The sequence below is a fragment of the Penicillium cataractarum genome (assembly GCF_028827025.1).
Source record: "Penicillium cataractarum strain IBT 29864 chromosome Unknown utg000002l, whole genome shotgun sequence".
Classification (NCBI taxonomy): Eukaryota; Fungi; Ascomycota; class Eurotiomycetes; order Eurotiales; family Aspergillaceae; genus Penicillium; species Penicillium cataractarum.
The window spans coordinates 5,162,237-5,187,477 of record NW_026622738.1 but is presented as its reverse complement, the minus strand read 5'-3'; the positions used below and the strand labels follow the sequence as shown (position 1 = coordinate 5,187,477).

At 51.6% G+C, this 25,241-nt stretch overlaps 10 protein-coding genes across 10 annotated transcripts; 3 read left to right on the top strand and 7 right to left on the bottom strand.

Annotated features, from left to right (window-relative positions):
* Positions 1-87: 87 nt before the first annotated feature.
* N7496_003909 (glutamate--tRNA ligase GUS1) lies at positions 88-2,386 on the top strand (the record flags this gene model as incomplete). The annotated part of the gene is made up of 4 exons (XM_056696840.1): positions 88-348; positions 457-929; positions 987-1,289; positions 1,330-2,386. The coding sequence occupies 4 exons, from the start codon at positions 88-90 to the stop codon at positions 2,384-2,386; spliced, it is 2,094 nt and encodes a 697-aa protein (XP_056559052.1).
* Positions 2,387-3,193: 807 nt separating this feature from the next.
* N7496_003908 (uncharacterized protein) lies at positions 3,194-4,174 on the bottom strand (the record flags this gene model as incomplete). Its single annotated transcript, XM_056696839.1, has 2 exons — positions 3,194-3,937; positions 3,992-4,174. 2 exons carry the CDS (start codon positions 4,172-4,174, stop codon positions 3,194-3,196), a joined length of 927 nt encoding a protein of 308 aa, XP_056559051.1.
* A 609-nt stretch (positions 4,175-4,783) lies between these two features.
* Positions 4,784-8,006, bottom strand: N7496_003907 (putative plasma membrane H(+)ATPase; the record flags this gene model as incomplete). The annotated part of the gene is made up of 4 exons (XM_056696838.1): positions 4,784-6,490; positions 6,555-7,268; positions 7,328-7,551; positions 7,604-8,006. 4 exons carry the CDS (start codon positions 8,004-8,006, stop codon positions 4,784-4,786), a joined length of 3,048 nt encoding a protein of 1,015 aa, XP_056559050.1.
* A 1,569-nt stretch (positions 8,007-9,575) lies between these two features.
* On the bottom strand, positions 9,576-11,330 carry N7496_003906 (glycoside hydrolase family 18 protein; the record flags this gene model as incomplete). Its single annotated transcript, XM_056696837.1, has 5 exons — positions 9,576-10,788; positions 10,838-10,965; positions 11,020-11,033; positions 11,094-11,156; positions 11,222-11,330. The coding sequence occupies 5 exons, from the start codon at positions 11,328-11,330 to the stop codon at positions 9,576-9,578; spliced, it is 1,527 nt and encodes a 508-aa protein (XP_056559049.1).
* Positions 11,331-12,491: 1,161 nt separating this feature from the next.
* N7496_003905 (uncharacterized protein) lies at positions 12,492-13,680 on the bottom strand (the record flags this gene model as incomplete). The annotated part of the gene is made up of 3 exons (XM_056696836.1): positions 12,492-13,089; positions 13,170-13,509; positions 13,641-13,680. The coding sequence occupies 3 exons, from the start codon at positions 13,678-13,680 to the stop codon at positions 12,492-12,494; spliced, it is 978 nt and encodes a 325-aa protein (XP_056559048.1).
* A 344-nt stretch (positions 13,681-14,024) lies between these two features.
* N7496_003904 (PQ-loop repeat-containing protein) lies at positions 14,025-15,039 on the bottom strand (the record flags this gene model as incomplete). The annotated part of the gene is made up of 4 exons (XM_056696835.1): positions 14,025-14,439; positions 14,505-14,717; positions 14,813-14,932; positions 14,996-15,039. The coding sequence occupies 4 exons, from the start codon at positions 15,037-15,039 to the stop codon at positions 14,025-14,027; spliced, it is 792 nt and encodes a 263-aa protein (XP_056559047.1).
* Positions 15,040-17,139: 2,100 nt separating this feature from the next.
* N7496_003903 (glucan 1,3-alpha-glucosidase ROT2) lies at positions 17,140-20,088 on the bottom strand (the record flags this gene model as incomplete). The annotated part of the gene is made up of 2 exons (XM_056696834.1): positions 17,140-19,937; positions 20,007-20,088. 2 exons carry the CDS (start codon positions 20,086-20,088, stop codon positions 17,140-17,142), a joined length of 2,880 nt encoding a protein of 959 aa, XP_056559046.1.
* A 363-nt stretch (positions 20,089-20,451) lies between these two features.
* Positions 20,452-21,204, top strand: N7496_003902 (Nucleoside diphosphate kinase; the record flags this gene model as incomplete). Its single annotated transcript, XM_056696833.1, has 4 exons — positions 20,452-20,468; positions 20,603-20,633; positions 20,722-20,869; positions 20,945-21,204. 4 exons carry the CDS (start codon positions 20,452-20,454, stop codon positions 21,202-21,204), a joined length of 456 nt encoding a protein of 151 aa, XP_056559045.1.
* A 179-nt stretch (positions 21,205-21,383) lies between these two features.
* N7496_003901 (uncharacterized protein) lies at positions 21,384-22,040 on the bottom strand (the record flags this gene model as incomplete). Its single annotated transcript, XM_056696832.1, has 1 exon — positions 21,384-22,040. One exon carries the CDS (start codon positions 22,038-22,040, stop codon positions 21,384-21,386), a length of 657 nt encoding a protein of 218 aa, XP_056559044.1.
* A 654-nt stretch (positions 22,041-22,694) lies between these two features.
* On the top strand, positions 22,695-24,857 carry N7496_003900 (methylenetetrahydrofolate reductase (NAD(P)H) MET12; the record flags this gene model as incomplete). The annotated part of the gene is made up of 2 exons (XM_056696831.1): positions 22,695-22,784; positions 22,875-24,857. 2 exons carry the CDS (start codon positions 22,695-22,697, stop codon positions 24,855-24,857), a joined length of 2,073 nt encoding a protein of 690 aa, XP_056559043.1.
* Positions 24,858-25,241: the final 384 nt, after the last annotated feature.

The following is a 25,241-nucleotide window of genomic DNA, read 5'->3' as shown; positions in this document are numbered from 1 at the left end:
CGGCCCCCGATTATGATAATGACTGCCCCTCCTCCAAATTATTTCCCCAGTCATCCATTCGTTCTGTGCAATATCCAAAAGCACAAAATGACCCAATTCGATCTGACCGTGGCCACCCGTGCCGGGCATGCTGCCCTGCTGCCCGTGATCCTCATTGCCACCTCCATCAATGAGGCTCGCCCTTCTCCCGTCATCAACATCAAGTATGAGGACACTGCTCTCCTCAATGAGGGTGACAAGGCTATTCTGCAGCTCTCCACTGCCGGCAAGTCTGTGTTCGGTACCATTCCTGCCATTCAGGAGCTGTGCGCCCACTTCCCTTACCTTGTGGGCAAGGATGCCACCATTGTGAGTTACCCAGCCAGATAGTTCAACCCCGCCATACAGTTTGAGTATATGGCTCACATCCCTAATCTGTTTGACTCATACATATCTAACACCTATTTTTGCATATAGGAGAGCCAGTGGATCTCCCAGCTGGACACCCTGACTACCCTTGACTTCAAGGCTCTCGACCCTATCCTCCAGAAGCTCGACACTCACCTCCTCCTCCGCTCCTTCGTCGCCGGATACGCTCTCTCTACCGCCGACATTGCTCTGTGGGGTGCTCTCCGTGGTAACCGTGTTGCTGCTGCAGCTCTGAAGAAGGGCTCTCTTGTCAACCTGACCCGTTGGTACCGGTTCCTGGAGGAGCTGTGCCCATGGACCACCGCTGCTATTGAGGCTCTCACTGCTTCTGCCAAGGAGTCCAAGGCCGCCAAGTCCAAGGCCGGTGCTACCTACGACATTGCTCTTCTCAACACCGACAATGGCGTTGTGACTCGTTTCCCTCCAGAGCCCTCTGGATATCTCCACATCGGTCACGCCAAGGCCGCCCTTCTCAACGATTACTTTGCCCACGAGAAGTACAACGGTACCCTTCTTCTCCGGTATGACAACATTTCCACATAGGAATCATTACGATTGGATGCTGACAGCCCCTCAAGCTTCGACGACACCAACCCCTCGAACGAGAAGCAGGAGTTCCAGGATGCCATTGTTGAGGATCTTGCTCTCATGGGCATCAAGCCCAACAAGGTCTCCTACACTTCCGACTACTTTGACGAGCTCTACGCCTACTGTATTGAGATGATCAAGACCGGCCATGCCTACGCCGATGACACCGACAAGGAGACTATGGCTGCCCAGCGTATGGACGGAATTCCCAGCGCTCGCCGTGAGCTTTCTGCCGAGGAGAGCTTGGCCCGTCTGGAGGAGATGAAGAACTCCACCCCCGAGGGTCTTCGCTGGTGCATTCGTGCTAAGATCTCTCCCGACGACAAGAACAAGGCCCTCCGTGACCCTGTTATCTACCGTTGCAACCCCCCACCCCCACCACCGCACCGGTGCCAAGTGGAAGATCTACCCTACCTACGACTTTGCCTGCCCCGTTGTTGACTCAATGGAGGGTGTCACTCACGCCCTGCGTACCATCGAGTACCGTGACCGCAACCCCCAGTACCAGTGGATGCTGGATGCCCTCAAGCTCCGCCACGTCCAGGTTTGGGACTTTGCTCGCATGAACTTCATCCGCACTCTGCTGTCCAAGCGTAAGCTGACCAAGCTCGTTGAGAGCGGTGTTGTCTGGGGCTGGGACGACCCTCGTTTCCCTACCATTCGCGGTATCCGTCGCCGTGGTATGACCATTCCCGCCCTGCGGGAGTTCATCCTGAAGCAGGGTCCCTCCCGGTCGATCACTCTGTTCGACTGGGCTCTTATCTGGGCTACCAACAAGAAGTACATTGACCCCGTCGCTCCTCGTCACACTGCCATCGTGAAGCAGGACGTCGTCAAGACCACCATCACCAATGCCCCCGCTGCTTTCACTGAGGAGAAGCCTCGCCACGCCAAGAACGCCGCTGTCGGCATGAAGACCGTTACCTTCGCCCCCAACGTGCTTATGGAGCAGGTCGACGCTAAGTCCTTCAAGCAGGATGAGGAGATCACCCTGATGAACTGGGGCAACGCCTTCGTCCGCAAGATCACCACCGACGCCAACGGCACCATCACTCACCTCGACCTCGAGCTGAACCCCCAGGGTGACGTCAAGAAGACCGAGAAGAAGGTGACCTGGTTGGCCGAGACTCCCGATCTGGTCCCCGTCGAACTCGTTGACTTCGACTACCTGCTGAAGAAGGACTCCCTGACCGAGGATGACGTTCTTGAGGACGTTCTCAACTACGACACCGAGACCCGCGAGCCTGCTCTGGCTGACAGCAATGTTGCCCAGTTCAAGGAGGGTGATATCATGCAGTTCGACCGCAAGGGCTTCTACCGTGTTGACCGTGCTTACAGCCCCGGCTCCCCGGCTGTCTTCTTCAACATTCCTACTGGCAAGGCCAAATAGGTGTGTAGTGATGTAAAAATCGGTTAGCATATATGAAGGGGGATGTGATGGAGAAAAGTACTACTCGGAGAGATGATTAGTATCTGAATCTTAGAATCCATTTCTTTCCCACAACTACCATGCTGATACTCCATATCTTTCACCCTTAATCCACTGTGCCCAGACGCTCTCCAAATTTCACCAGATAGGGCGTAGATAAACCAAATTTCCGAAATCCCGCGCTATTAAGCGCAGGATTTAGCAGATTCAATACCTGTTCTTCTTTCGGCAAGTATAAGAATGAAGTAGCCTTTATCTGCGAATTTCCCAAGATAGAGGTAAGTGATAATCCACTTTATTGTTGCAGGGTCGTCTTGGCGAGTCGAACCATTCCTATGATAGATTCCTGAAAACCGGATAAGTAGCTCACAGGCTCAATATAAATACGCCATTCTCTTACTCGGCACGTATGTTTGAAGATAGCAATGAAGAATGTCCTCATTAAGGGCAGATAATAACCCGGTGAACGTTAGAGAAGATACGGCCTAGGAAAATAGAAGGTGGGAGGGTAAGAGGACGAGACATAGAGATGTAGGATATTCAGAGGTCCAGATACGCAGGAAAGTCAGGATTTCAAGAATGAGTGACCAGAAAATAGAGAGAAAGTGGAGAGAAAGAGCGAGAGAGGAGGAGTAATCGAGGAGAAGTGGAAAAGAAAAGTGCTAACACGATATCAAAAGGGAAAATTCATTTCCAGGACACAGCGAAGATTCATGAGGTGCTCAAAGTGAATAAGACGAATATCGAAGTTACGTCTTGGCCATTTGCTCACTTATCGAACGCTCTCCAAAAAGATCCAGCATCGCCGTCGTCGTATGTGTTCCGTATATCTCCAATCTCTAGATAATTTGAAGCCCTCTTAGCAAAACTGCCTTCACTAGCGAGAGGGTCTCCTTCCCGGTAATGGAGGCCCCCTTGCCAGCGTTGCAGCGTTGTAATGTTCCTCTTCAGAGCGGAATTCTCATTCTTCAAGGCGGCATTATCCCGCTTGAGGGTGGCAACCTCATCCTGGAGGCGGCGTTTCTCTCGAGCATTCTCGGCCTCTAGCCTAGTGTCACGGAGCATATCGGACTCAAGAAGACCCATCAGAATAGCTCCTCCGAGAAGACCGAAATCGCCGATCAACTTGAGGATTTCGGCATCGTCACGGGTCAAGTTCCGCAAATTGTCCTTGATGCATTTACCGATGAACTCACAGGGCCAGGCGTCATGCTTCATCTGAAGGATGTGGCGTGCCATGTCCACGAACCCCGGGCTCTTGAAGTTGCTCTTGGCCCAACTAGTCATTTTAGTCGCAGCGAGAGACTTCAAGAGTTGGATGTCGTATTTATCTGCGGTGATATAGACATCGGCATGATTAAGGCCCACTTGAGCTAGATCCTCATCCTCGGCAGCGGCCATTGGGATAATATGGCCGGTTTGTCGGTAGTCTTTAAGGTAGAGGTAAGAGATCATCCGCTCGACCGTTCCGGGGTGATCTGCGGGGAGCTCGATCACCCGTGTAGAAGACTCCTGTATGTCTGGTGAGCATCTGATAGATTCACAAGGAATATCCAGCAATCATACCTTGAACGGATGCTCGATGGCAGCCCTAAAGAACGAGGACTGGGGGCATATAATGCATTGGTGAACATTGAATGTGATGTCTTGGCAGAAGATCTTTAGGTCCGAATATTCACCGCTGAGGAGGAGTCTTTCGAAATACTTCTGAGCTTCAGAGAGCTCATAAGTAGGACTTGGGTGTTCCATGGTGGGACAGATGGTAAGGGATATCAGAGGGTAGGCGAAGGCGATGCAAAACGTCACTTAATGGTAGGGAACGATCGATAGAGTGTGGAAGAATATGGAGAGGATGAGAGAGACAAAAGGGAGAATAGGAAAGACGATGGTGATTTGAAGTGGATGACGAAGGACTTGAAGGAGATGGAGAGGAAAGGAGTGCCGGAGAGGAGGAGGCAGAGAAGGGGAGAAAGAAGGAAACAAACGGGGAAGAAGAAGAAGAAGAAGAGAGAGAGGGTGAGAGAGAGAGGAGGGTGCTGATACGATATCACCTAAATAAGTCTTGGATAAAAGGTATCTTCTAAATCTGATTCTGAGTATCTGAATAGCAGCTTACGAAAAAAGAACATACACATGAAACAATACACAAACATTAGATTTCAAGTAGGAAAGCGTACCAGCTACGACTCGTCGCCCTTTTCCTACTCACAAGAACCAGCCATAACCATATCGAAATTTCCCAGGAGCCAGGATACCAAGAAGCAGAAGTTCATGCTTCACAAGCAAGTCACCAAACCCCCACGGCATGCACTTTCCGCAGAGCCAGAGGCACACATGACCAATTCAGCCTGTCGCAGTTTATTCCACATCCTCTTCCTCCTTGCTAGCAGACAAGAAGAAACGGCCCTTGGGCTTACCAGGCTCTTCATACTCAATCGTGAGACGAGCCAGATGGCCAAGCAAGCTCTCAATCTTGATATCCCCCTTGCTGCGCTTGGCACGGCCCAGATTGTCAAGCCAGGAGATCTTGTTGAGAATGAAGTAAACGAGAGCAATCACGATCTCCACACCAAGAGAATAGCCCCAGATTCGGACCACAGTGACGATATCAGTCCATCCGTTCTTGGTCTCAACGAACTGGTCCACGGGCTTCGTCGGCATGTTCTCGTTCGTGAACCAACCAAACAAACAGAAGATTGTGGCTAGAATGTCCACTCCCAGAATAGCAGTAACCAGTTGAATGGATGGCCAGGTCTCAATGCCACGAGTCACGAAAATCAACCAGTTCTCTGTGAGAGCGACTTCCAAGAAGATCACTTCTTGAATAGAACCCCAGTTTTGAATGACCCCGCCCGATTTCAGGAACATAGATCCGCGAACAACCCAAGTACCCATTGCAAGGAGTACACCCAGGAGCACCGAGATAAACCAAATCTTTGGGAGTTGCCATTCCACAGGTCGCAGTTCAAATGACGCGTTATCATAGGCCACGGCAACAGTCGCAAGATCGGCAAAGAGAGCCAGGAAAACGATAAGCTCGACACGAATACTTTCGTTGAGGATAATCATCGCAGTCACAAGGTAGATTTCCAGGTGCAGACAGAGGGCGATACGATACTGGATATACGCCTTCATGCGGTGGAAAATCTGGCGAGCAACCTTGATCGAGTCGATGATAGTCGAAAGGCCAGGCTCCAGAAACACAATGTCCGAGGCGGACTGAGCGGCTTCCGAGGCTCCTTCAACAGCGATACCGCAATCAGCTTTTTTGAGAGATGGGGCATCGTTCACACCATCGCCGGTCATGGCAGTAAGGTGACCGCGTTCTTGAAGCATCTGAACAACCTGGTATTTGTGCTCTGGGAACACCTCGGCAAATCCGTCCGCTTTCTCGACCAGATCACTAGCCATGGCACCACTCAGTCCACCGTGAATAAGCTTATCCGAGTTGTAGACCTTAGTACCCAGGGCCAACATCTTGCAGGTTTCCTTAGCAATGGCGATAGCATCACCAGTGAGCATCTTGACACTAATGCCAAGATTCTGAGCTTCGCTGATAGTCTGAGCAGTGTCTTCGCGTGGAGGATCGAACATGGGGAGCATTCCGAGCAGAGTCCAATCTTCGCCTTCCTTCTGAACGGCAACACCCAGAGAGCGGAAACCTCGGTGAGCAAACTCCTGAGCTTTGGCCTTGTACATATCAGCGGTTTCCTTCGAGCACTTAGTGAGCTGAAGAACGGCTTTGGGTGCGCCCTTAGTACAGGTGTATCGAATGCCATCACAGATAGCCACAGTCACGATTCTCTTGGACACTGGATCAAAAGGGGTGAACCGCTCAGTCTTCCAACCACGTCGCAGGATATCTCTGGCCTTTGGGTATTGGCGAAGGGTCAAGATGGTGACTTTATCGATAGGATCCAGGGATTCGACATTGTGCGAGGAAGCAAGGGCAGCAACCGCAAACATCCAGTCAACGTCGACTCCTTCAGCCACATAAGGGTCCCGAATACTCAGTTTGTTGGCTGTCAAGGTTCCAGTTTTGTCGGAGCAAAGAATATCCACGCCCTAGTATCAGTTAGCTGGAGGATTTCCCGTGTAGGTAATCACAAGTTTCGAGAGGTAAACTTACAGCAAGAGATTCAATGGCAGTCAACTTCTGCACGATAGCCTTCTTCTTTGCAAGATAGGCAGCGCCCACAGCCATCGTGGTAGTAGTGACGACGGGAAGACCAACAGGAACACCAATAATCAGCAGCGACAAGGTGTAGTGAAGCAATGTCTGCTGACCGGGGGAGGCAATTGGAATATGGCGGAAGAATCCACCAATCCAAGCAGCCAGGATCCAAGCCATGACCAGAATCAACAGCGACGTTCCGATGTTATCCATTACAATCTCAAAATGACCAGCGCCCTTAGCAGACTGGACCATACTGGCAGTGCGGCCAACAAAGGAGGTCTTCGCACCAGTCTGGACAACAGCGTAAGCCTTGCCGCGCTTGCAGCCGGTGGTGTAGAAGATGACGTCGCCCATGTAACGGTCAACTGCAAGAGATTCGCCCGTGATGGCAGAGTGATCGCAAGCCAAAATGGGATATCCACGCTTACGGGGACGGTGCTGTGGCTGTGGCTGTTCCTCGCCCCCATCTGCAGTGGGTTCCTGTCCATCACTAGTACCCTGGTCGGTGTCCTTCTTTTGCTCCTGGTCTTCTTCTTCAGAGTCGGAGCCACCGTCAAGCATGCCCTCCTGCTGTAGTTGGTTGAACTCCTCCCAGCCGTTTGGATCATTGTAGTCGCAGATAATCTTCGCATCTGCAGGAACGACTTGGCCTTCACCAACGATAATCTATGGCATAGTTAGTGCCTGTGGTTCGTACCAATATCATGATGTGTGAAGAGACATACTACATCACCAGGGACGAGTTCACGAGCAAGAATCTCCTGTTGAGAGTTGTCACGAATGACGAGAGCACGCATAGCGATGTCACCCTTGAGGCTAGCAACCACATCGGCGGCCTGCTTCTCTTGATACCAACCCACGGAGGCGTTCAGACACAAAATGCCGATGATCACACCAAAGTCCACCCAATCTTGCAGACCAGCAGCCAGTAAGACAGCGAGTTCCATGACTAGACCCGCGTGTTAGTCACAGAACATCAAATAACAGAATAAGACACGTACCGTAAAGAATTGGACCACGAAAGTAAGACAGGACCTTGGCGATGGGATTCTCCTTCTCGGAGACGAGTTCATTCCATCCCGCGCGTCGACGGCGCTGGTTGACTACCTCACTTAACAGACCCTCGCGGATATTGGTAATAAGCCAATCGTCCGGGAAACGACCGGCTTCGTCCTCGGCAGGCTGGACACGAACTTTGCGCTTCTTCCATGGGGCATACCAAACACGTTGCTCCTCATACTCACCGGCCTCGGCTTGCTCAACGCCCGCATCTCGGAAGGTAGACACGTACTTGACAAGCTTGCCGTACTCATCCAGACTGGCGTAGTCCTCTCTGAGAGAGGCTCGCGAGATGCGAGAGCCACGGCGGGTGTCAGCGCGCTCGACGTCGCCCTGACTCGCCATGTTGGCGTTTTGAAACACTGGATCAATTGACGATGCAGTGGTGGTAAGAGTTTTGGAGGTTGATGGGGGGAGAAGGAAGAGAAGATGCTGAGTGATTGGAGAAGAGAAACGGTGGAGGGAGGAGGGGAGGAAAGAAAACACGTAGAGAGGGGATTTCCCTGGCAGATGCGACGAGAGCCTGAGGTTACAAACGTGGGAAAACAACAAACTGGAGGCCGATTAGATCTGCCCTGCCCTTCAAGTCGGACGTTTGTTTGTTCCTCGATGCGCCAGGCAATCAAACACAATTAGGAAAGATCCAGATCCCACCAGCGATTATGTTTCTTCGAAGCTTATAGAAAAGTAGATTACCAGCTACCACCAGGTACGAGATAATTTCCCCTCGCTCAGTCTATCATACTGACGTCGAGACTTGGAAAGCCCCCGGCTCAGAAAGTGCCCGCGGAGCCGTATAGAAAAGGTATCGTTCCCGCATCCGAGGTCGTGAAAGTTTAATTGACAGGTACCGGCAGCCCGCGATTCGAGGGAGAGTACCTGACGGCTCTTGACGTATGAGACATTGGCTGTCCCTATCCCGATGAACTTTTCCAGCAACGGGCCGTTCCTCGCAGCCATGGGCCTGTCATGAAGACTAGCCATTGTCGGCTCAGCAGTGCCCGGGCGGTGTTCATGTCTGCAATTCTGTTTGGCTGTTCCATCATTAACACCCTGTAGAACCAAAGCCTGTCACGCCTGTCAGCCAGAATAGGAAAGTTGTACACTATTGCAGCTCTAGTGGAGCCAGATAGCTTGCGCGGGGCGAGCTGATCGACCCTAAGCGTTTTTGGCGTCTTTAGCGTACCCGTTCCCTTCCGCCATTGGCCGAGCCTAATTTGGCTGTGAGCTTCGATTGATCGCAGGGCTGTCCTTCTCAGCATTCGATCTTTGCATGGAGATATCCTGTGACATTTTAATAAGAGCTGGGATAGAATGTGACAGCCACAGTGGATAGAAAGGGGTCCTGGGCAATGCTGTCCAGCTGGACTTGACAGTTTTGGACCACATCGCATGGCCGACATCATATGCTAGGCTGCCCTTCTGTTGCTACCCGAGCCAGAAGTTTGAACAGGTACTCCCGGTCTTGACATTGTATGAATCATCCATCATGGCGAGTTCTGGCTGGGATTAGCAATGGAAGGACGGAGATTTGAGGAATTGAAGAGAAAGAGGACTACGCAGGGGGTTTCTTGAATGTATTCCAACGTGATCAATCTGCAGGATGAACACGTGATATCAGATGCCCTGTACGTGTGTCTGATGTGTGACGTATACGCTTTCCAAGATGTTTACATCAGTCGTCTCCGTGAAAGTACAACGCTCAGAGTATATGAGTATGAGTTACAATAGTAATTATGATAAATGGGTATCAACGAAAGTAAGAAGTACATAGAGTTGGATGGATGGTCTCCAAACTATTCATGAGCAACATTCAAGAGACAGAAGAATCCTTCCTATACTTCATACATTACTCTGTGATATGAGCTGCTCAATCTTTACATGTCGCCATGATGAGAGCTATACCTGCAACGCCTAATATCCGACGCGACGGGCACGACGAAGATTCTTCGTGAGGCCGTGAGTCAGACCGCCAGTGATAGTGTTGGCGTCCTGCAAACCATGCAGCAGACCAAAGAGATCCTGGCTGATGACGCCAAGAGGACCCTTGCTAGTGGAGTCCTCCTTGGGAGTGTCGTTATTGACAGCATTGGTTGCACCTCCATTTCCAGCATTGCCAGTGTTATTCGGAGACTCGGTCTCGTCGTCAAAGTCAAAGTCGTCGTTATCGAAATCATCGGGTGCCGCCGAGGACTGGGCAGGTGCCTTCGTAGTCGAGGTGGACGCGGGCGGTTTGGGTCCAGCAGTCGGTTCTGGGACGGGAGTAGTCGTGACCGAGGGCTCATGACCATTGGACGATGAGGCAGATCCAGAGGATGAGGAAGAGGAGGACGAGGAGTCGGGTGCATTGGAAGATGGCGAGGTCTCCGGGGTGTTAGTGGACGAAGGTGCAGACACCGCGGTCGACGCCGCGTTGTTGGACGGCGACGACGAACCGGAATCAGGCCCACCAAGCGCCTTGCGCACACTTCCAATAAATCCATCATTCGCGTATGCCTGCGTGGTATCCCACATCATCACGCCGCCGAAGCTGTCGAACTTTTTCGTATACTCGATCACCTCCGCCAGTTTCGACGCAGGGATGTATCCGGTGCTGGCTGCGGTAGTATCGGCCGGGACACCGATCAGGACTTTGACGTTCTTGTTCTGAGAGACGTTCTTGGCCCAGGTATCCCATTCTTCAAAGTTGTAGTTTGAGCTCGTCTCATCGGTGGCGAAGTTATTCACGCCGCAGTAGTTGTTGTAGAATTGAACAAAGACCGCATCGATAGAAACCGGGCCATTGAGGATATCCTTGTCTGCCTGGTCGGGATAGGGGCATTGAGGAGCCGCAGTCAAGAAATACTGTTGGCTGGTGTCCTGATCCATCAAGCTGCGGAGCTCATTGGCGAACGTTGCCATGTGCAGCACGGTGGCCTCAAAGTCAAAATCAAAGCCATCAATACTAACGTTTCCGAAAGGTCGAAGAGCTTTTGATGATGCTTGGACTGGGCCAAAGGTCTCCCACATCAGCTTTGCACCAGCCTTTGCGTCGTCGTCGGATTTGAAACCACCCTCGCTGTACGTCGCACCGCCAATAGAGAGTAGAATTGTCTTGCCCTTTTGCTGGCATGTTGCAATATCGTCACTAGAACGCATTAGATTGACTGCGCTTTGCAGATAATATTCTTACTCACCCAATCTTGGGACAGTTCTTCAACTGGGTTCCAGGGAAGACGTCGCAGTCATTGCTGGTGACCGAGAAGTCGACTTGGGGAACACCCCCGGGCCCATTGATCATCATGTCGAACGCCAACGGGATGACCTAGTTTATTTCAATCAGTGATAGGGTTCAAACAATAGATCATTCTATTCATACATCGATGTCATCGTCTGGAGATTGAATGATTAGTGTTCTGTTCTGTATCGCTGTCATGTATGCGTTTGACTTACTCTCGCAGTAGTGCGCCAGTGGCTGTTGGACCTGGCCACCATTTCCCTGCAATGAATTCTGACCTAGAAAGATATCATGTAAGCTGTCTTTGTTTCAAGGACAAGTCAGAAATTATCCCAGTACATACCCCAGTAAATGGCAATGTTCTTGGCAGAAGTCAGGTCCAGCTTTGCCTGAACTCCTCCCAGGGTGGCCAAAAGGACCGACCCTGACAGATACTTTTGATATCCACGCATATTGTTAGGGATGCCAATTAAACGTCTGGCCAGAGAAAAATGAAGGACTAAATATTAAATAAGAAATAATCAAAGGAATGAAATTATTTGGCGTATGACGGGGTCGCAACCCGGTAAAGGAACGAAAGGCGACACGGCGAGGACGAGTGATAGACAATCAGGCGCACGACGACTCCGTTCACGGAGCTCGTTAAATAGCAGGCAAAGGGCATATTTTGCTTCCCAGTCTGCATGCCATCCGTAAAAACAATGCGGCCATTTCCTGCGTCATCTAGGGGAGTTGTGGGTGTCTTGGCTCCTATCGCATGGGATGGCCCACTACGTCCACGCCAGCAGTCAAACTGATAGAAATTAAACCCCGCTTGGCCCGAGGACTTGCATGTTTCAATTGTCGGAATTCTGGTCATTGGAGCGTTTAATTGGATCGTGTTGCAGTCTTTAGCAGGCTCGCCTACATTCCAGTGTTGTTGTCAGGGGATTCAGCTGCTGATCGTGGAATGTATTTCACCAGTCACGAAAGTCAATATTGGATCACGTTCTAGCCTCATGCTACTCGGTCAAATACATGGAAAGCTCTCTTATTACTGGCCGGAACGATCCTAGCAGCATATCGCACGTCAGTCCTGTGTCAGGATCGGCTGTCGACGAGTACTATGAAGCTAGGGTTAGCCAACATGAACATTCCAGGAATGACAGTCCTCCCTACATTGACACCAATGGACCTCCTCCCTCCCATCGCCTTAGGTTATGTATCGCATTTCTTCTTCGGTTTTTGACAATTTAGGCGATTTGTCACGAGACGGCAACTTGTTTCACAGTCGGTCTGTTGGTCACGTACGAGAAGCACGGGGATACCAACCTTCATTATGTAGTTAAAAAGGCCCATGCTAGCTGTTTTTTTTTTTAGATCATCGGTGCGAAATCAGTTATCATGCACTACGTCAATTATTCGGACGCATCCCTGGTGACCTTTTGATAACAACTGAATCATGGGACTAGCTGTCATAGCCGGCTTTTCGACATTGCACGATATCCTACAGATTATTGCTTCAGCAACATCACCTATAACCCACTGCAAGTATTCGCAAGAACTTTCACTCTGTAAAATCATGTCTCATTTCAGACGTAGAGTTTACCATCTCGATCCCCGATGATAATTTTCTACCGAGGGATTCCAATGACTCGCTGGATAGCCTCATCATTGCTCATAGCGGTATCAATGACACCAGCCACCTTCAGAATATCCACAACGCCCTCAATAACCTTACGATCAACGCCACGAGTAGCATTCGTAAACTTGACATCCTTCAACCACTCCGTTGCATCCTCCTCGATATAGTTGCAGCCGAGCTCACCAGTGCCCAGGAGCTTCACGACTTGAGCGGTATCGGCCTCAAACTCCTTGATGCCCAGGTCCAAAGCTTGGAACAGTTGCTGTAGTCGCTGGTCATTCTGGGGGTCTGGGAATAGAGCCGTTGAGGCAACAATCATCCATGATGGCCAGGGGGTGAAGATCTCGCCAATGTTCTTCAAAGGTGGGTTGGGCTTCTCGGTAGTTGCGTGGAAGAATGGCTTAGTCGTGAAGTGCTCCCACATGAAGAACTCGGCTGTCGGGTTGGGTTCTTGGCTCGGGTTTGCTTCGTCCTGTCCAGTGACGCCGGTTCGTAGGGCGCCGAACGGACCCAGAGGGACTGGGGTCAGGGAGTCTGGCTTCCAGCCCTGCTGCTGAGCCAGAACAAAGGACATGATATGGGAGCCACTGGATAAGAAGCATCATCAGCCATGAATCCCTCTATGATGTGGTACCCTGCCCAATTCCCATGATGTAGGAATACATACCTTCCCATGCGGCTCACACCAACTCTCTGGTCCTTCAGGTCCGGCACACCATTGATATTGTCCCGGTTGCGACCAGTGACAATTGCCCATCGCAGCGGGTTATCCACCCAGTGGCCAACAACCTTGTATCCTCCCTCGGCGGGGTTCTGCGGTTGCGTCTTTCCAGTCAGACCAGCAACCCAACCCTCGGTCAAACCAATGGCGATATCGATTTCATTGCCGCGGAGCGACGTGATCATATGGCCCGTGCCAGAAGGGAATGGGGTCAGGGCGATCTTGTATGGGAGGGAGGACACGGCCGGAGATCGCAAGGCCAGGTGAAGAGGGGTCAGATAGTGTTCTAGGATCGCGTGAAAAATTACTTGTTAGTTTCTTTGGCTCATAGCAAGAACAAGCCGCGAGCGGAGTATAAACTCGAGTCATCGCATGCATTGGATAGCAAAGCTCCGTAGAGCTCCGTTCAGGTCATACCGGGCACATAGCCGATGCGAATAGTCTGTAGGGAAGCCATTGTGAATGCACCTGTGGCTTTGAGATTGCTGAATTGACAACAGAACGCAAAGGAGAGAAAAGTTGCGAGTCTGACGTTCCACCGCTTGGGGGAGGGACTGCGGATCACGGCATTCGCGGGGCAGATCCATCGACTGCCCGAAACGGAATTGCCGCGGGGCATTGTACTTTTTTCTTGCTGAGAAAACGAAGTTATCAACATCGGATCATGTCAAGATTCAAGAAAATATTAAACGTCATCTCATTCAGAATTACAAGTCTATAAGTCGCTATGGCTCGATGGTTCCCATCTATCTACACCCAAATGCAGCAATCGGTTTCATTAAATCCTAGTCGCAAGCCCTTTCAGTTCATGCGAATATCCTTCTCTTCTTGCCCCCACCGGCCTTCATGCTCCACGGAGCTGCCAGCAGCCCGGCCGGAGGCGCGGGTGAACATCCAGTACTGGAAGCCCAGGTACAGATCGCACACGCACTGGAACATACCGCAAAGCTTGAACGCCCAGGGGATGGTCTCCTGGCTGCAGAAGAAGTAGCTCATCTTCATGGTATCACCAAGAATCCAAGCAGCGAGAACGGATACTCGGAATCCCTTGCAGGAACCGGAGCGGTGGTTGGCCAGAATCTGGGGGAGAGGGAGAATAGCCTCGACAGCAAGACCAACGGCGCCCAGGAAGCTGATATAGGTCGGGGAATCGGAGATGGGAGTAAGGTGGAAGACGGTCAGGCCAGCGGTAAAGTAGGCGAGGAAGAGCCAGTACCTATAGTAGCCGAGAGTGTCAGCGTATTTGGACCATGTGGTAAAAGAGGGAGCAAGTGGACTCACGGCTTGGTGTTCTTCCACTGCCAGAAATCATAGGGCCGGTTGAATCCACCCTGAGAGCCACCGCTGAAGGGTGTGTGCTCGATGCCATTCTTTGCGCCAACGGCGGGGCGATTGTCCAAAGCAACCTTGAGCAGCGCCAACTGCACGAAGATCATGACCACAGCCTGGGCCAACAGGGCCTTGGAATAGTATTCTCCAAACCAGTAGAAGACCCTAAGAAGCGCGTCAATTCCAAAATTCCACCAACTTGAAAACACATTGCGCTAGGTTATCGGTGCGGTCGCATAGGTGTATTAGAAGGATCTTACTTCAAGATCGACGCGACAAGCATAATCAACGGGATGTCGAGCGAAAACCCAGCCGAACTCCTATTCCGGTGAATGCTGAGGATCTGGTCCAGGTAGGACGTGAGGGGAGAGGAGATAAGGCTATACAAGCATCGTTAGCACAAGATCTCTCTCATAGTTCTGGTATTGCGATTCGGAACGTACAAAAGGGGCGCGCCATATTCAATGGCCAGCTGAATGAGGTACATGGTGCCGTTTGAAGATCTTCCGCAGCCTCCGGAGGGTATACACTCAAAGATCAACAACTCAACGGGTGTCGTTCCAAGTATAATCGGGTCGAGGGAGGCTCAAGAATCCAGTGCGCTCGGCGGAAAAAAAGCCAGACAATGCTTTGAACCAGGCACAAGGGGACAAGTTTCGAGTGGACCAACAATCAACGAGGAAGAGGGACCCAACGCGGCCACGACGCTTGCGGCTTTTTTCCACCGGGGCTTATGTCAGCGCCCTGTCGATCACTGGGGCCAAACCAAGAAATTACCAAGTAATATCGATGCTTTTCTCGCCCAGCGCGTCCTTGGCAGGGCCCTTGGAGAATTGTATCGGCTTCGTGGCTGCTGAGATGAGCTAGGGGCCACAAAGCGATATGGCTGGCCTGTTCTGAGATCTGATTCATAGATTGACTAGATTAGATAGTGTTCAAAGGACGGAAAGGCTATATGTACATAGGGAGAATTAGAACAGTCGCATCACTTGTGGGCTAGTCTAAGAACGCGATAAAACATGACTAAAGCAAAATCTAAATCATTGCAAGACAGACGAACAAGCAATAGTTTGTAGGTACCAAACCAAGCAGTTGGACATCAAAGGGGAAATTGGTCGCGCGACACCCCAAGCCCGCCTGGTCTGTGCCCCCAGCTTCGATGGGCTGGGCATTACAAGCTCCCATCTTCCCAGACCTACCATTATCTTAGCTTTGATCTATGGGTTTGAAAACAAGTCTCAAATATGTGGCAGGGGTCCCATAATGAGGATATGTAGCCAAAGACCCAAATGATTGGAGGGCATACAGATACTTTGGTCGTACTCGTCGATATATATCGCCCGCTTGGTGATGGACGCCACTGGCAAAAATAATCTTCATCCCTCCATGGAAGTACAGAAGATAATCAAGTCCCATACACTTCAAATTAAAACATATATATGAATTGATTGATTCATCATTAGGTAGCGACGGAGAAGAGCTAGGTGTCTAAACCCGATTTGCTGTCGGCTGCCCTCGACCAAAGCAGTTTCGACTGCAAATCCCTTCCTTGACTAAATCGATAGAAGATTACTAATTTTGATTGCGGCTTCACTATACATCAAGTTCGTCTTGAAAGGGAAGTACTTAACCTGATCTGGCAGGACCTATAGACCTTCTAGATGGACTTTAACATAGTGATCTACAACATCCAGTATCTCATCTATTAGCACTATATCCACGAGCGCCAGTGTTCTAATCTCAACATAGTCTAAAATCACCCTTGCCATCACCATCCTAAACACCACATCTCAAAATGCCAATCCCTACTCTCGAGAACACTCCTCCAGCCGAGGATCACCCAATCCCATCACACACGCCAGCCCGGGCGTTGAGGCTATACGAACGCTCACGACTACGCAGAGTATACCAACAACCCGATTACCCCCAAGAACTCCTAAACCAAATCAACGAAGCACATGACCAAGCAAACCAACAAGACCAAGAACCCGGAGAGCGCGTCTATATAATGACCCATTCAAGTCTCCGAATGTTCAGCGAACCCACATTCCTGATAGAGAGTGCCTTCACAACGCTGGAAAAGGCTAATACGACCGCAATGAACTTTTTCAGGACTATATATGGTACTTATTTCCGGGAGAGGGGGAGACTTGATCGTTCGAATTTCTTTTGGTTAGGTGATGAGATACCAGGCTACAATCGAGTTGGGTGGCGTGTTGAGTCTAGCGGGGAACTGTGTTTGGTTGCTTTTGGTTCGGAGGGAGAGAAATTTATTGTTGAGGTACATTCTCGGTTTTTGGTGTGATATACTTGGAGTTGGAGGATATAGTATGGGGATGCCAGTACGGTCTTTGGAGCTTCATGCTTGTGTACAACCTAAAGTACGGAAATTCATGTTCTTGCAAAGCTGCCCGAGTTCTACTGCTGCTGAAATTGGACATTGAAAGAATTCAAGCCCATCGCATCTTCCAAATAGGGTTAAATGAAAATGAACCAATCAAACAGATTGCATGCTATTTAGGAATCTCAGAATCTAAACCATCGAACATGTATGTCATCTCATGTCTAACAACCAACAATGAAATACCTAAAACTCTATCCGCCAGTTCTTGCCAATGCCAACATTCGGGCTCTTGACAACGGCATACGAAGCCTTGCCGCCCTTCTGCTCAAAGTACTCCAACGAGGCAGTGGATCCAGCCTTAGCCCCATCCTCAATGACAGTGACACTGTTCTTGTCCTTCCATGACGCTGGAGGATCAATAATGATCACCCGCTCCACGGTCACGCCTGCCATAGTCTTCAGATACTCAGCGGTCTTGGCACCCTTGGTGGAAATGTCCTCTGACGAGAGGACAGACTCCCGGTACTGGAAGCGGCGGTGGATGTAGCCGCCGCGCTCGTAGTCGAACGTCTCACCGTCATCGACGTAGAGAGTACCGTTGGCCTCACCGTTCTTGTCGAGAGTAATCACGAAGGTGTAAGGATCCCAGCGCATCAAAGCGCTGCTGCGACGCGGACGGTCCCGGCGGGGAACAATGTGTCCACCCTGAATCAACAGAGGAATCTTATCCTCCGGAGCGGGGACGGTGTGTCTCTTACCGGCACCTTGGTAGACGGTAAAGTCGAAGTAGTCATAGTACTTCTCGTCATCGGCAATATAAATGTCGGTGGTAAAAGTGTTCTCCTGCACGACAGGCTTGGCAAGGAGACCAGTGTCGCCCAGGTACAGCTGGTCATCAATAGCAAAGCCTTCCTCATCATCGGGGAAGACGTAGTACTGGGGACGCACAATGGGTGTGCCATTGACGGACGCCTCGTGGAACGCGGTGTACCAAGCGGGGAGGAGCTGATATCTCAGGCGGATGGCCTGAGAAATGATGGTACGGTACGGCTCACTGATCAGATACGGCTCGCGACGGCGGGTATCGATGTGGGCGTGGGCACGGAAGAAAGGATACCAGATACCAGCTTGGTACCAGCGGGACAGAAGCTCCTTCTCCGGGTTGTTGAAGAATCCGCCAACATCAGCGCCAGCGAAGGGGAAGCCAGCAATGCCGTTGTTCAGAACCATAGGGAGGGAAGCAGCCAGGTGACCCCAAGTGGCCTGGTTGTCTCCAGTCCACATCGCGGCCAGGCGTTGAGCTCCAGAATAGTACGACCGAGTGAGGATGAAGGGACGGCGAATCTCACCCTTCTTGCGCTCCAACATGGCTTGATAAGTGGCGTTCACCAGGGTGAGACCGTTTACGTTGTGGACATCACGGTGCTCCCAGTTGCCATAGTGGATGTTGTCCTTGGGCATAGTGGTCTCGGGGCCGTTGAAAACCGAAGGCTCGTTCATGTCGTTCCAGATGAAAAGGTTGGACATGGACCCCTTGAACTTGTCATATTTATGGAGGCTGCTCCACCACGGGAATGCGGCGGGGTTAAAGCAGTCAATCCAGTTCGAGGAACCGGGCCAGCACCAACCATCATAGACTTCACCGTCCTTGTTCTGAACCGCAAGGCCCTTGCTGTTCAATTCCTTGGAGACGTAATAATCATCCTTGTTCTTGATGTGAGGGTCAATCAGGACCACGAGCTTCCGCTCAGAAGCATCAAGCTTCTCCTGCATGCCCTTGGGGTCGGGGAAGGTGAGAGGATCCCAGGTGAAGTACTTTCGGTCATCAGTGTATTCCAGATCCAGCCAGATCACATCATAAGGGATCTGGTACTTGTCAAACTTGGCATCCACTTCCTTGACATCCTCGTCAGTAACGTAGTTCCAACGGCACTGGTGATAGGCGATGGCAAAGTGCTGGGGCAGCTGAGTATAACCAGTGAGTTCACCGTAGGTCTTGCTCAGAGCCTGGGGAGTGGGACCCAGGAAGATGAAAAGATCGATCCGGCCAGCCTCGGAGAACCAGTGGGTATGAGTGTTGGTCTTCGAAGCGGCACTCATCGAGAGAGGGTTGGAAGCAGCACTCTTTTTAACAATGTCGACCCAGGTTTCTGCGGCATTGAGCCAGAAGACACCGACGCTGGAGCCCTTGCGGTGAGCCTGCATGAATGGAATAGATCCATACAAGGTCATAGGGCTGTCGAGTTCGTACTCAAAGACATCCGAGTTGTACATGCGGTAAGGGTTTTCGTGGTTGCCAGAACCACCTCGGGTCTCCTTGAGGGACAGCGAGTCTGCGTGTTCAGGAATACCAAAGACGTGGTTATAACCGGGGAAGCTGATATCGAGACCAACACTCTCGGGGCCTCGAGGCTTGGAGTCGGTGTTTCCACCGAAGCTCTCCTCCCACCAAGTGCTCTCATCTTCACCAGATTCTTCGTCTTTACCCTCCACCTTTGGTCGCCAGTGTTCCATATTCAAGAAGCCCTGGTGGTTCAGCTGGACGTGGGTTTGACCATCCCTCTGGAACTCGACCTCAAATGGTGAGTGTCGAATGATTGCCTCAAACTTGTCTTCGGGCCCATACAAAACCTTGGTGGACCCGGTCTCGGATTGTCCGTCGAGGGCTGCCGATTTGCTGGCATCCAGACCACCGACAATAACCCACTTCTCAGCTTCATCATAGCGTTTCTTGTTCACCTTGCTGCCATGTCGGATTTCGATATCACCCTTCAAGCGTCGCTCTTCATCGACAAGCAGGCGAGCGGCACCGGATTCCAGGAAAGAGAGCGTAAGCGGCAAGTAGACTTTTTCGGTGTCTGAGATAGTCTTCACAAGGACACCCGTCAATTGGCCATCCTTGAAGTGAATAGTAGCAGGGTCAAGCTCGTAGGGTGAGCTCCAGGACGAGCCTTGAGCGGAGGCGTTATCGGCGTAGGCTCGGTTTCGCTTGCAGAAGCCTGACTGATCGCAAGTCTTGAAGTTTTCGTGTTTCACAGCCACTACCCGTGCCGAATGCAATTAGCTCTCGAGGACAATGTCATTACCAGTTGCGGAAGGTGTGAACTCACATCCGGGGACAACAATGCATGCGATAAGAACAACCAAAGAGAGCAATAGCGTCCAGCGGGACGCAGGCCGGCTCCTGGCCATATTGACGAGGATAGATACAATCAAAGACCCTCAATCTCTGATCCAATGCTTTCGTGAGAGTTTGGTGTGGACCTGCATCCGAAGGGCGGTACACTTGTCAATGATGGAAGCTCCAGGCTGGCCTGACGGTGGAGAGCTGGGGTAATGTGCCTGAGGCTTTAAGGCCATAAGGCATTAAAAGTCAGGCCACGGAAGCGGTGCTCGAGGTGTCGGGTTTCCGGCCTCAGGCAGAAGACACCCCTCAGCCCCACCAATCGCAGCCAAAAAAAGGCTCACAGGTATTTATTCTCCTCTCTCCCTCCCTCCTCTTTTTGCTCCTCATCCCTTGCTGATCCTTAAATCTTCAAGTACCAATCCATCAAAATGTCCGACGAGCAGACGTAAGTGGCCCGAACTATACCCAATGCCTTGTCTATACTCCCCACCCTACCCCTGCTTGCTGTTTTTTTCCCCCTGCGACTCCTCTTGCGACTCGACCTGGCGGTGTGAAGTTTAAGCTAATCAATTGCTACAGTTTCATTGCCATCAAGCCCGATGGTGTCCAGGTACGATCATCAGCCTTTGCAAACCGACATTGCAACGAATAGTCGGCCGGACCGCCAATTGAGCTTCAATCGCTAACCCATCTTGCAGCGTGGCCTCGTTGGTCCTATCATCTCTCGCTTCGAGAACCGTGGCTTCAAGCTCGTTGCCATGAAGCTCACCTCCCCCAGCCAGGAGCACCTCGAGAAGCACTACGCTGATCTCGCCGGCAAGGGCTTCTTCAAGGGCCTCATCTCCTGTGAGTTTCCGCGATGCTCCGAAACCTTTCCCCTCCATCCCACCAAAGATAAGCGTCTAACCCATTTTTTACTAGACATGCTGAGCGGCCCCATCTGCGCCATGGTCTGGGAGGGCAAGGACGCCGTCAAGACCGGCCGCACCATCCTCGGTGCCACCAACCCCCTGGCCTCCGCCCCCGGCACCATCCGTGGTGACTACGCCATCGATGTCGGCCGCAACGTCTGCCACGGCTCCGACAGCGTTGAGAACGCCAAGAAGGAGATTGCCCTCTGGTTCTCTCCCTCCGAGGTCCTCAAGTGGAAGGCCACCCAGGCCCAGTGGGTCTACGAGTAAATTACTCGTTTTCCACGAGGCTTGTGCCTGAAGAGTGCCTCCCCTCGGCTGTTTGCGGTATAGAATTGCAATAGTATTGAGTCAAGGTCTTGAATGGCTACAAAATCACACATACATCATATGATTTATGAGTACAGACTGTCTTGGTATCAGTAAAGAGAAAGGATGCCGCCGGCTTTTTAGCTCTTGCCGAACAGCCTTCTAGCTGCATTCGTGATCGGCGTAAGAATCGTCCTTGCAAACCATGGCGTCGCCCACACGCTAGCTGCTATACGAAGGGGCAGCAGAGCTTTTGTAATTGCATACGCCGTAGCAAACTCTAGTACCAGTCGGACTCCAGCTTGCTCCTTTTGCGCGCCATGCGTAGCTCCTGTAACCTGATGTTCCGCAACGGCACTGACATCGGATTCCTCCACCCAGCCCTTCTTCCTCAACCAGCGTCCAAACCGTTTCGCTCCCTCGTCAAAGGCGTTACTTTTCCCCGACTCGGAATCGGAACTGAGATCCGGCATCCATGCGCCGTAGTGGAACGCAGCGACCAGCCCAAATAGCGGCAATATCGCGGTGATTTCGTGCAAGACCAGGAAGGAGGTGACATGTGTGACCGGAGCTCCTAGTAGCGGTGTTGTATATCTGCGAAGGAATCGTGGTAATCGGTCATTGAAGCGACGGAGACGGGATTGAGAATCTTTAGGGGTTGCTTGAGCTGGCTTTGGGGCTTGCGGGGGATTCGGAGGTGTGGACAGGTTCCTTCGTGACGGTCCAGGCTGCCGCACCGCGTTGGCGCGGACCCGACGGAGGACGGTCGGGGAAGTCAAGGGACGCCGGGCAGTCATGGTTGAATATGGAGGGTTAATGAGTAGGTCGGAAGTATACGGCGAGTGTCAGGAGGGTAATATGCCTCGCTTTGGCAATGAGGACCGGGGGTCCTGGCGTGTTGCGGCAGCTGAAGTTCGGTTGGCGATCGTGTGGGCTCGTATTATTACGGCGGCCGAGAGTGATTAGTTTGCAAACAAGTATATCTCATCTTGAGGAATGATCTGTTTGATACAATGAATTGTAGATTAAAACACCTAGCAAAGAAGGTATCGAGGGAGCTATTCACACGCTCATCTATAGTCTAATAAGTACCGTATAAACTATGGAAGCATCCTGTTGGAAGAAACGCCATCTTGGCTCAATGCGCTGAGTAATCGCCTTTCCGAGCGAGCCTTTTTTTTCTTCTTTTTCCGTCAAGCTTGTTTGGAGCTATAGAAATGACGTGGAAGCAAAGAAATAGGACAGTAAAAAAACATTAGATACAAGTAACAGGCCCGAAACGATGGGTCTTTTGCGCATAGCGCGGAATGGCCGTCATCGGCAGGCGTAGACTTCATATTTCCCGATGCGACCAACCTACATCGGAGAATCCATGACGGTCCACTTCTACCTAAAACTTCTCTCTTTCCATTCAACCCCCTCTCCCATTGCCGACCACGACATCCTTCGCAATGGAGAAGAAGATTACAGAGAAGATCGCGGCCTTGCCGCCGGATGCCAATTACTTCTCGCTGGAGTTCTTCCCTCCTAAGACTCGGATGGTGGGGTAACCCCGCGTGTGCGCTCGCGATGACGAGAGCAAGAGAAATTGAAGCAACGACGCAGATTTGCTAATATGATGGCTACTGTAGGGTTTTGCGAACCTGTCTGCACGTCTGGAGCGCATGGCCCAGGCCCTACGCCCGCTATTCGTGACGGTCACTTGGGGTGCAGGCGGAAGTACTGCAGCCCGTTCCCTTGAGCTAGCGGAAGTCTGCCAGCGCCAGTTGCAGTTGACAACGGTGCTGCATCTCACATGCACGAACATGAGCCGCGCACTGGTGGATATGGCGTTGGAGGAGGCCAAGGTGTTGGGCATTCGCAATATCCTGGCTCTGCGAGGAGACCCGCCGCGCAGCGAGGAATACAACATGCACGGCGAGGACGACAGCAACAAGGACTTTACTTTTGCCGTTGACCTAGTGCGGTACATTCGCAAGCAGCATGGCGACTACTTCTGCATTGGTGTTGCTGCCTATCCCGAGGGTCATCCTGCCGACTCGTTCCAGGATGTCCAGGACCCGGTCCGCGATCTGCCATACCTCATTGAGAAGACTCAGGCCGGAGCAGACTTCATCATGACCCAGCTCACATATGATATTGAGGCATACCAGAAGTTTGAGAATATGCTTCGGAATCACGAGTCTGGCGTTTTCAAGACCATTCCCATCATCCCGGGTTTGATGCCCATTCACAGCTACAAGATTCTTACCCGAGTGACGAAGCTTAGCCACGTGCACATCCCAGATCCCATTGCTAAGCGTATGGAGGAGCTGAAGCATGATGATGACGCCGTCAAGCGGGCCGGTGTGGATATTGTCAGCGAGATCGTTGGTGGCATGCAAGAGCTCAAGTCTCCCGGACCACGAGGATTCCATTTCTATACTTTGAACTTGGAGAAGACGGTGTCGTTCATTCTAGAGCGATGCGATCTCATTCCTGCCTCAACTGATATCGAAGATGACTATGCTATTGTGGAGGTTGATGGTGTTGTGCCTCTTGGTGCGTCAGCTCGCCTGGCCAAACGTCGGGCCTCTTCTATCAACTCTCAGCCGCATAATCGTGTGATTGTGGACAAGCTTTCCTCCAAGGTGTCCTCCCATGATTCCGTCCACGAGGCTCTTGCCAACAGCGTGGGACAGCCGGCAATGCCTCCCGGCCGTGGAACAACCCTTCAGATTTCCGAAGGTCTAGGCTCTCTCGGCAGAGAGGCCACATGGGATGACTTCCCTAATGGTCGATGGGGTGATGCCCGCTCTCCAGCTTTCGGTGAGATTGATGGGTATGGCCCGTCACTCCATGTCACTTCTGCCGTGGCCCGCCGGATCTGGGGCCACCCCGTTGAGAACTCCGATATCAGCACCCTGTTCCGTCGCCATGTCTCCGGCGATCTGTACATGGTACCCTGGTCCGAGGGCGGCGCGGAGGAAGGCACCGGTCTGAATGCAGAGACGGAGCTCATTCGCCCCGAGCTGCTCAAGATCATTGACGGCCGCGGCTGGTGGACATTGGCCTCGCAGCCCGCCGTCAACGGTGTCCGCAGCGACCACCACATCTTCGGCTGGGGTCCCCAGCGGGAAGGCTTTGTCTTCCAGAAACCTTTCGTCGAGTTCTTCTGTCCAAGCAAGGACTATGATACGATTCTTAAGCCTTTGTTTGCGAAGCACGGCCATGACAAGCTCGTGTGGTTCGCAACGAACAACACCGGCGCCTTTGAGTCCTCGCTCCCTATTCAGCCGGCCGATGTCGAGCTTGACGATCTGAACTCGAACCCCGACAGCGTTAATGCCGTCACTTGGGGTGTCTTCCGTGGCAAGGAGATTGTCACGCCTACCATCATCGAAGAAGTTAGTTTCCGCGCCTGGGGCGAGGAAGCCTTCCGCATCTGGGACGAATGGCGTCGCATTTATCCTCGTGGCTCACCCACCGAGCGCTTCCTGGACACCACCAAGAATGACACCTGGCTTGTCTGCGTTGTCGGTCAACAATTCGGCGCAGGTACACCGCAGGGCAGCAAAGAAGAAGAGGATGAGGTCAAGTGGATGTGGCGTGTATTGGCGGGCGAGACTCAGTAATATGGACAGAGTCTCTCTGCTTAAATTGCATCTGCTAGATATACCCTCCTTCTTTTCTTTTTTTGTTTCTGTTTCTCCCGCTTCTTTCGTGTTTTATTCTTGACTGCGACGATGATGATCTATTTATTTCGGCCATGTGAAAAAGACTGGTGGTATCATGAGATCTTGGATCCTGTACAGTACTTTTCTGGGTGCTTTTGTGATCGATGGAATGACTATATGAAATTGAACCACTACTTTCATGAGTTGCAACTCCCGTTTATAGTCAACCCGAGGTTCTCCCGCCTATGTAAACTGTAGGGTAAACAGCTAAGGCTCTCTTATATGCATGCTTTCAAAACACCAGACACAATCAGAAATAACCCCAAGGTACGCCTGTTTCCA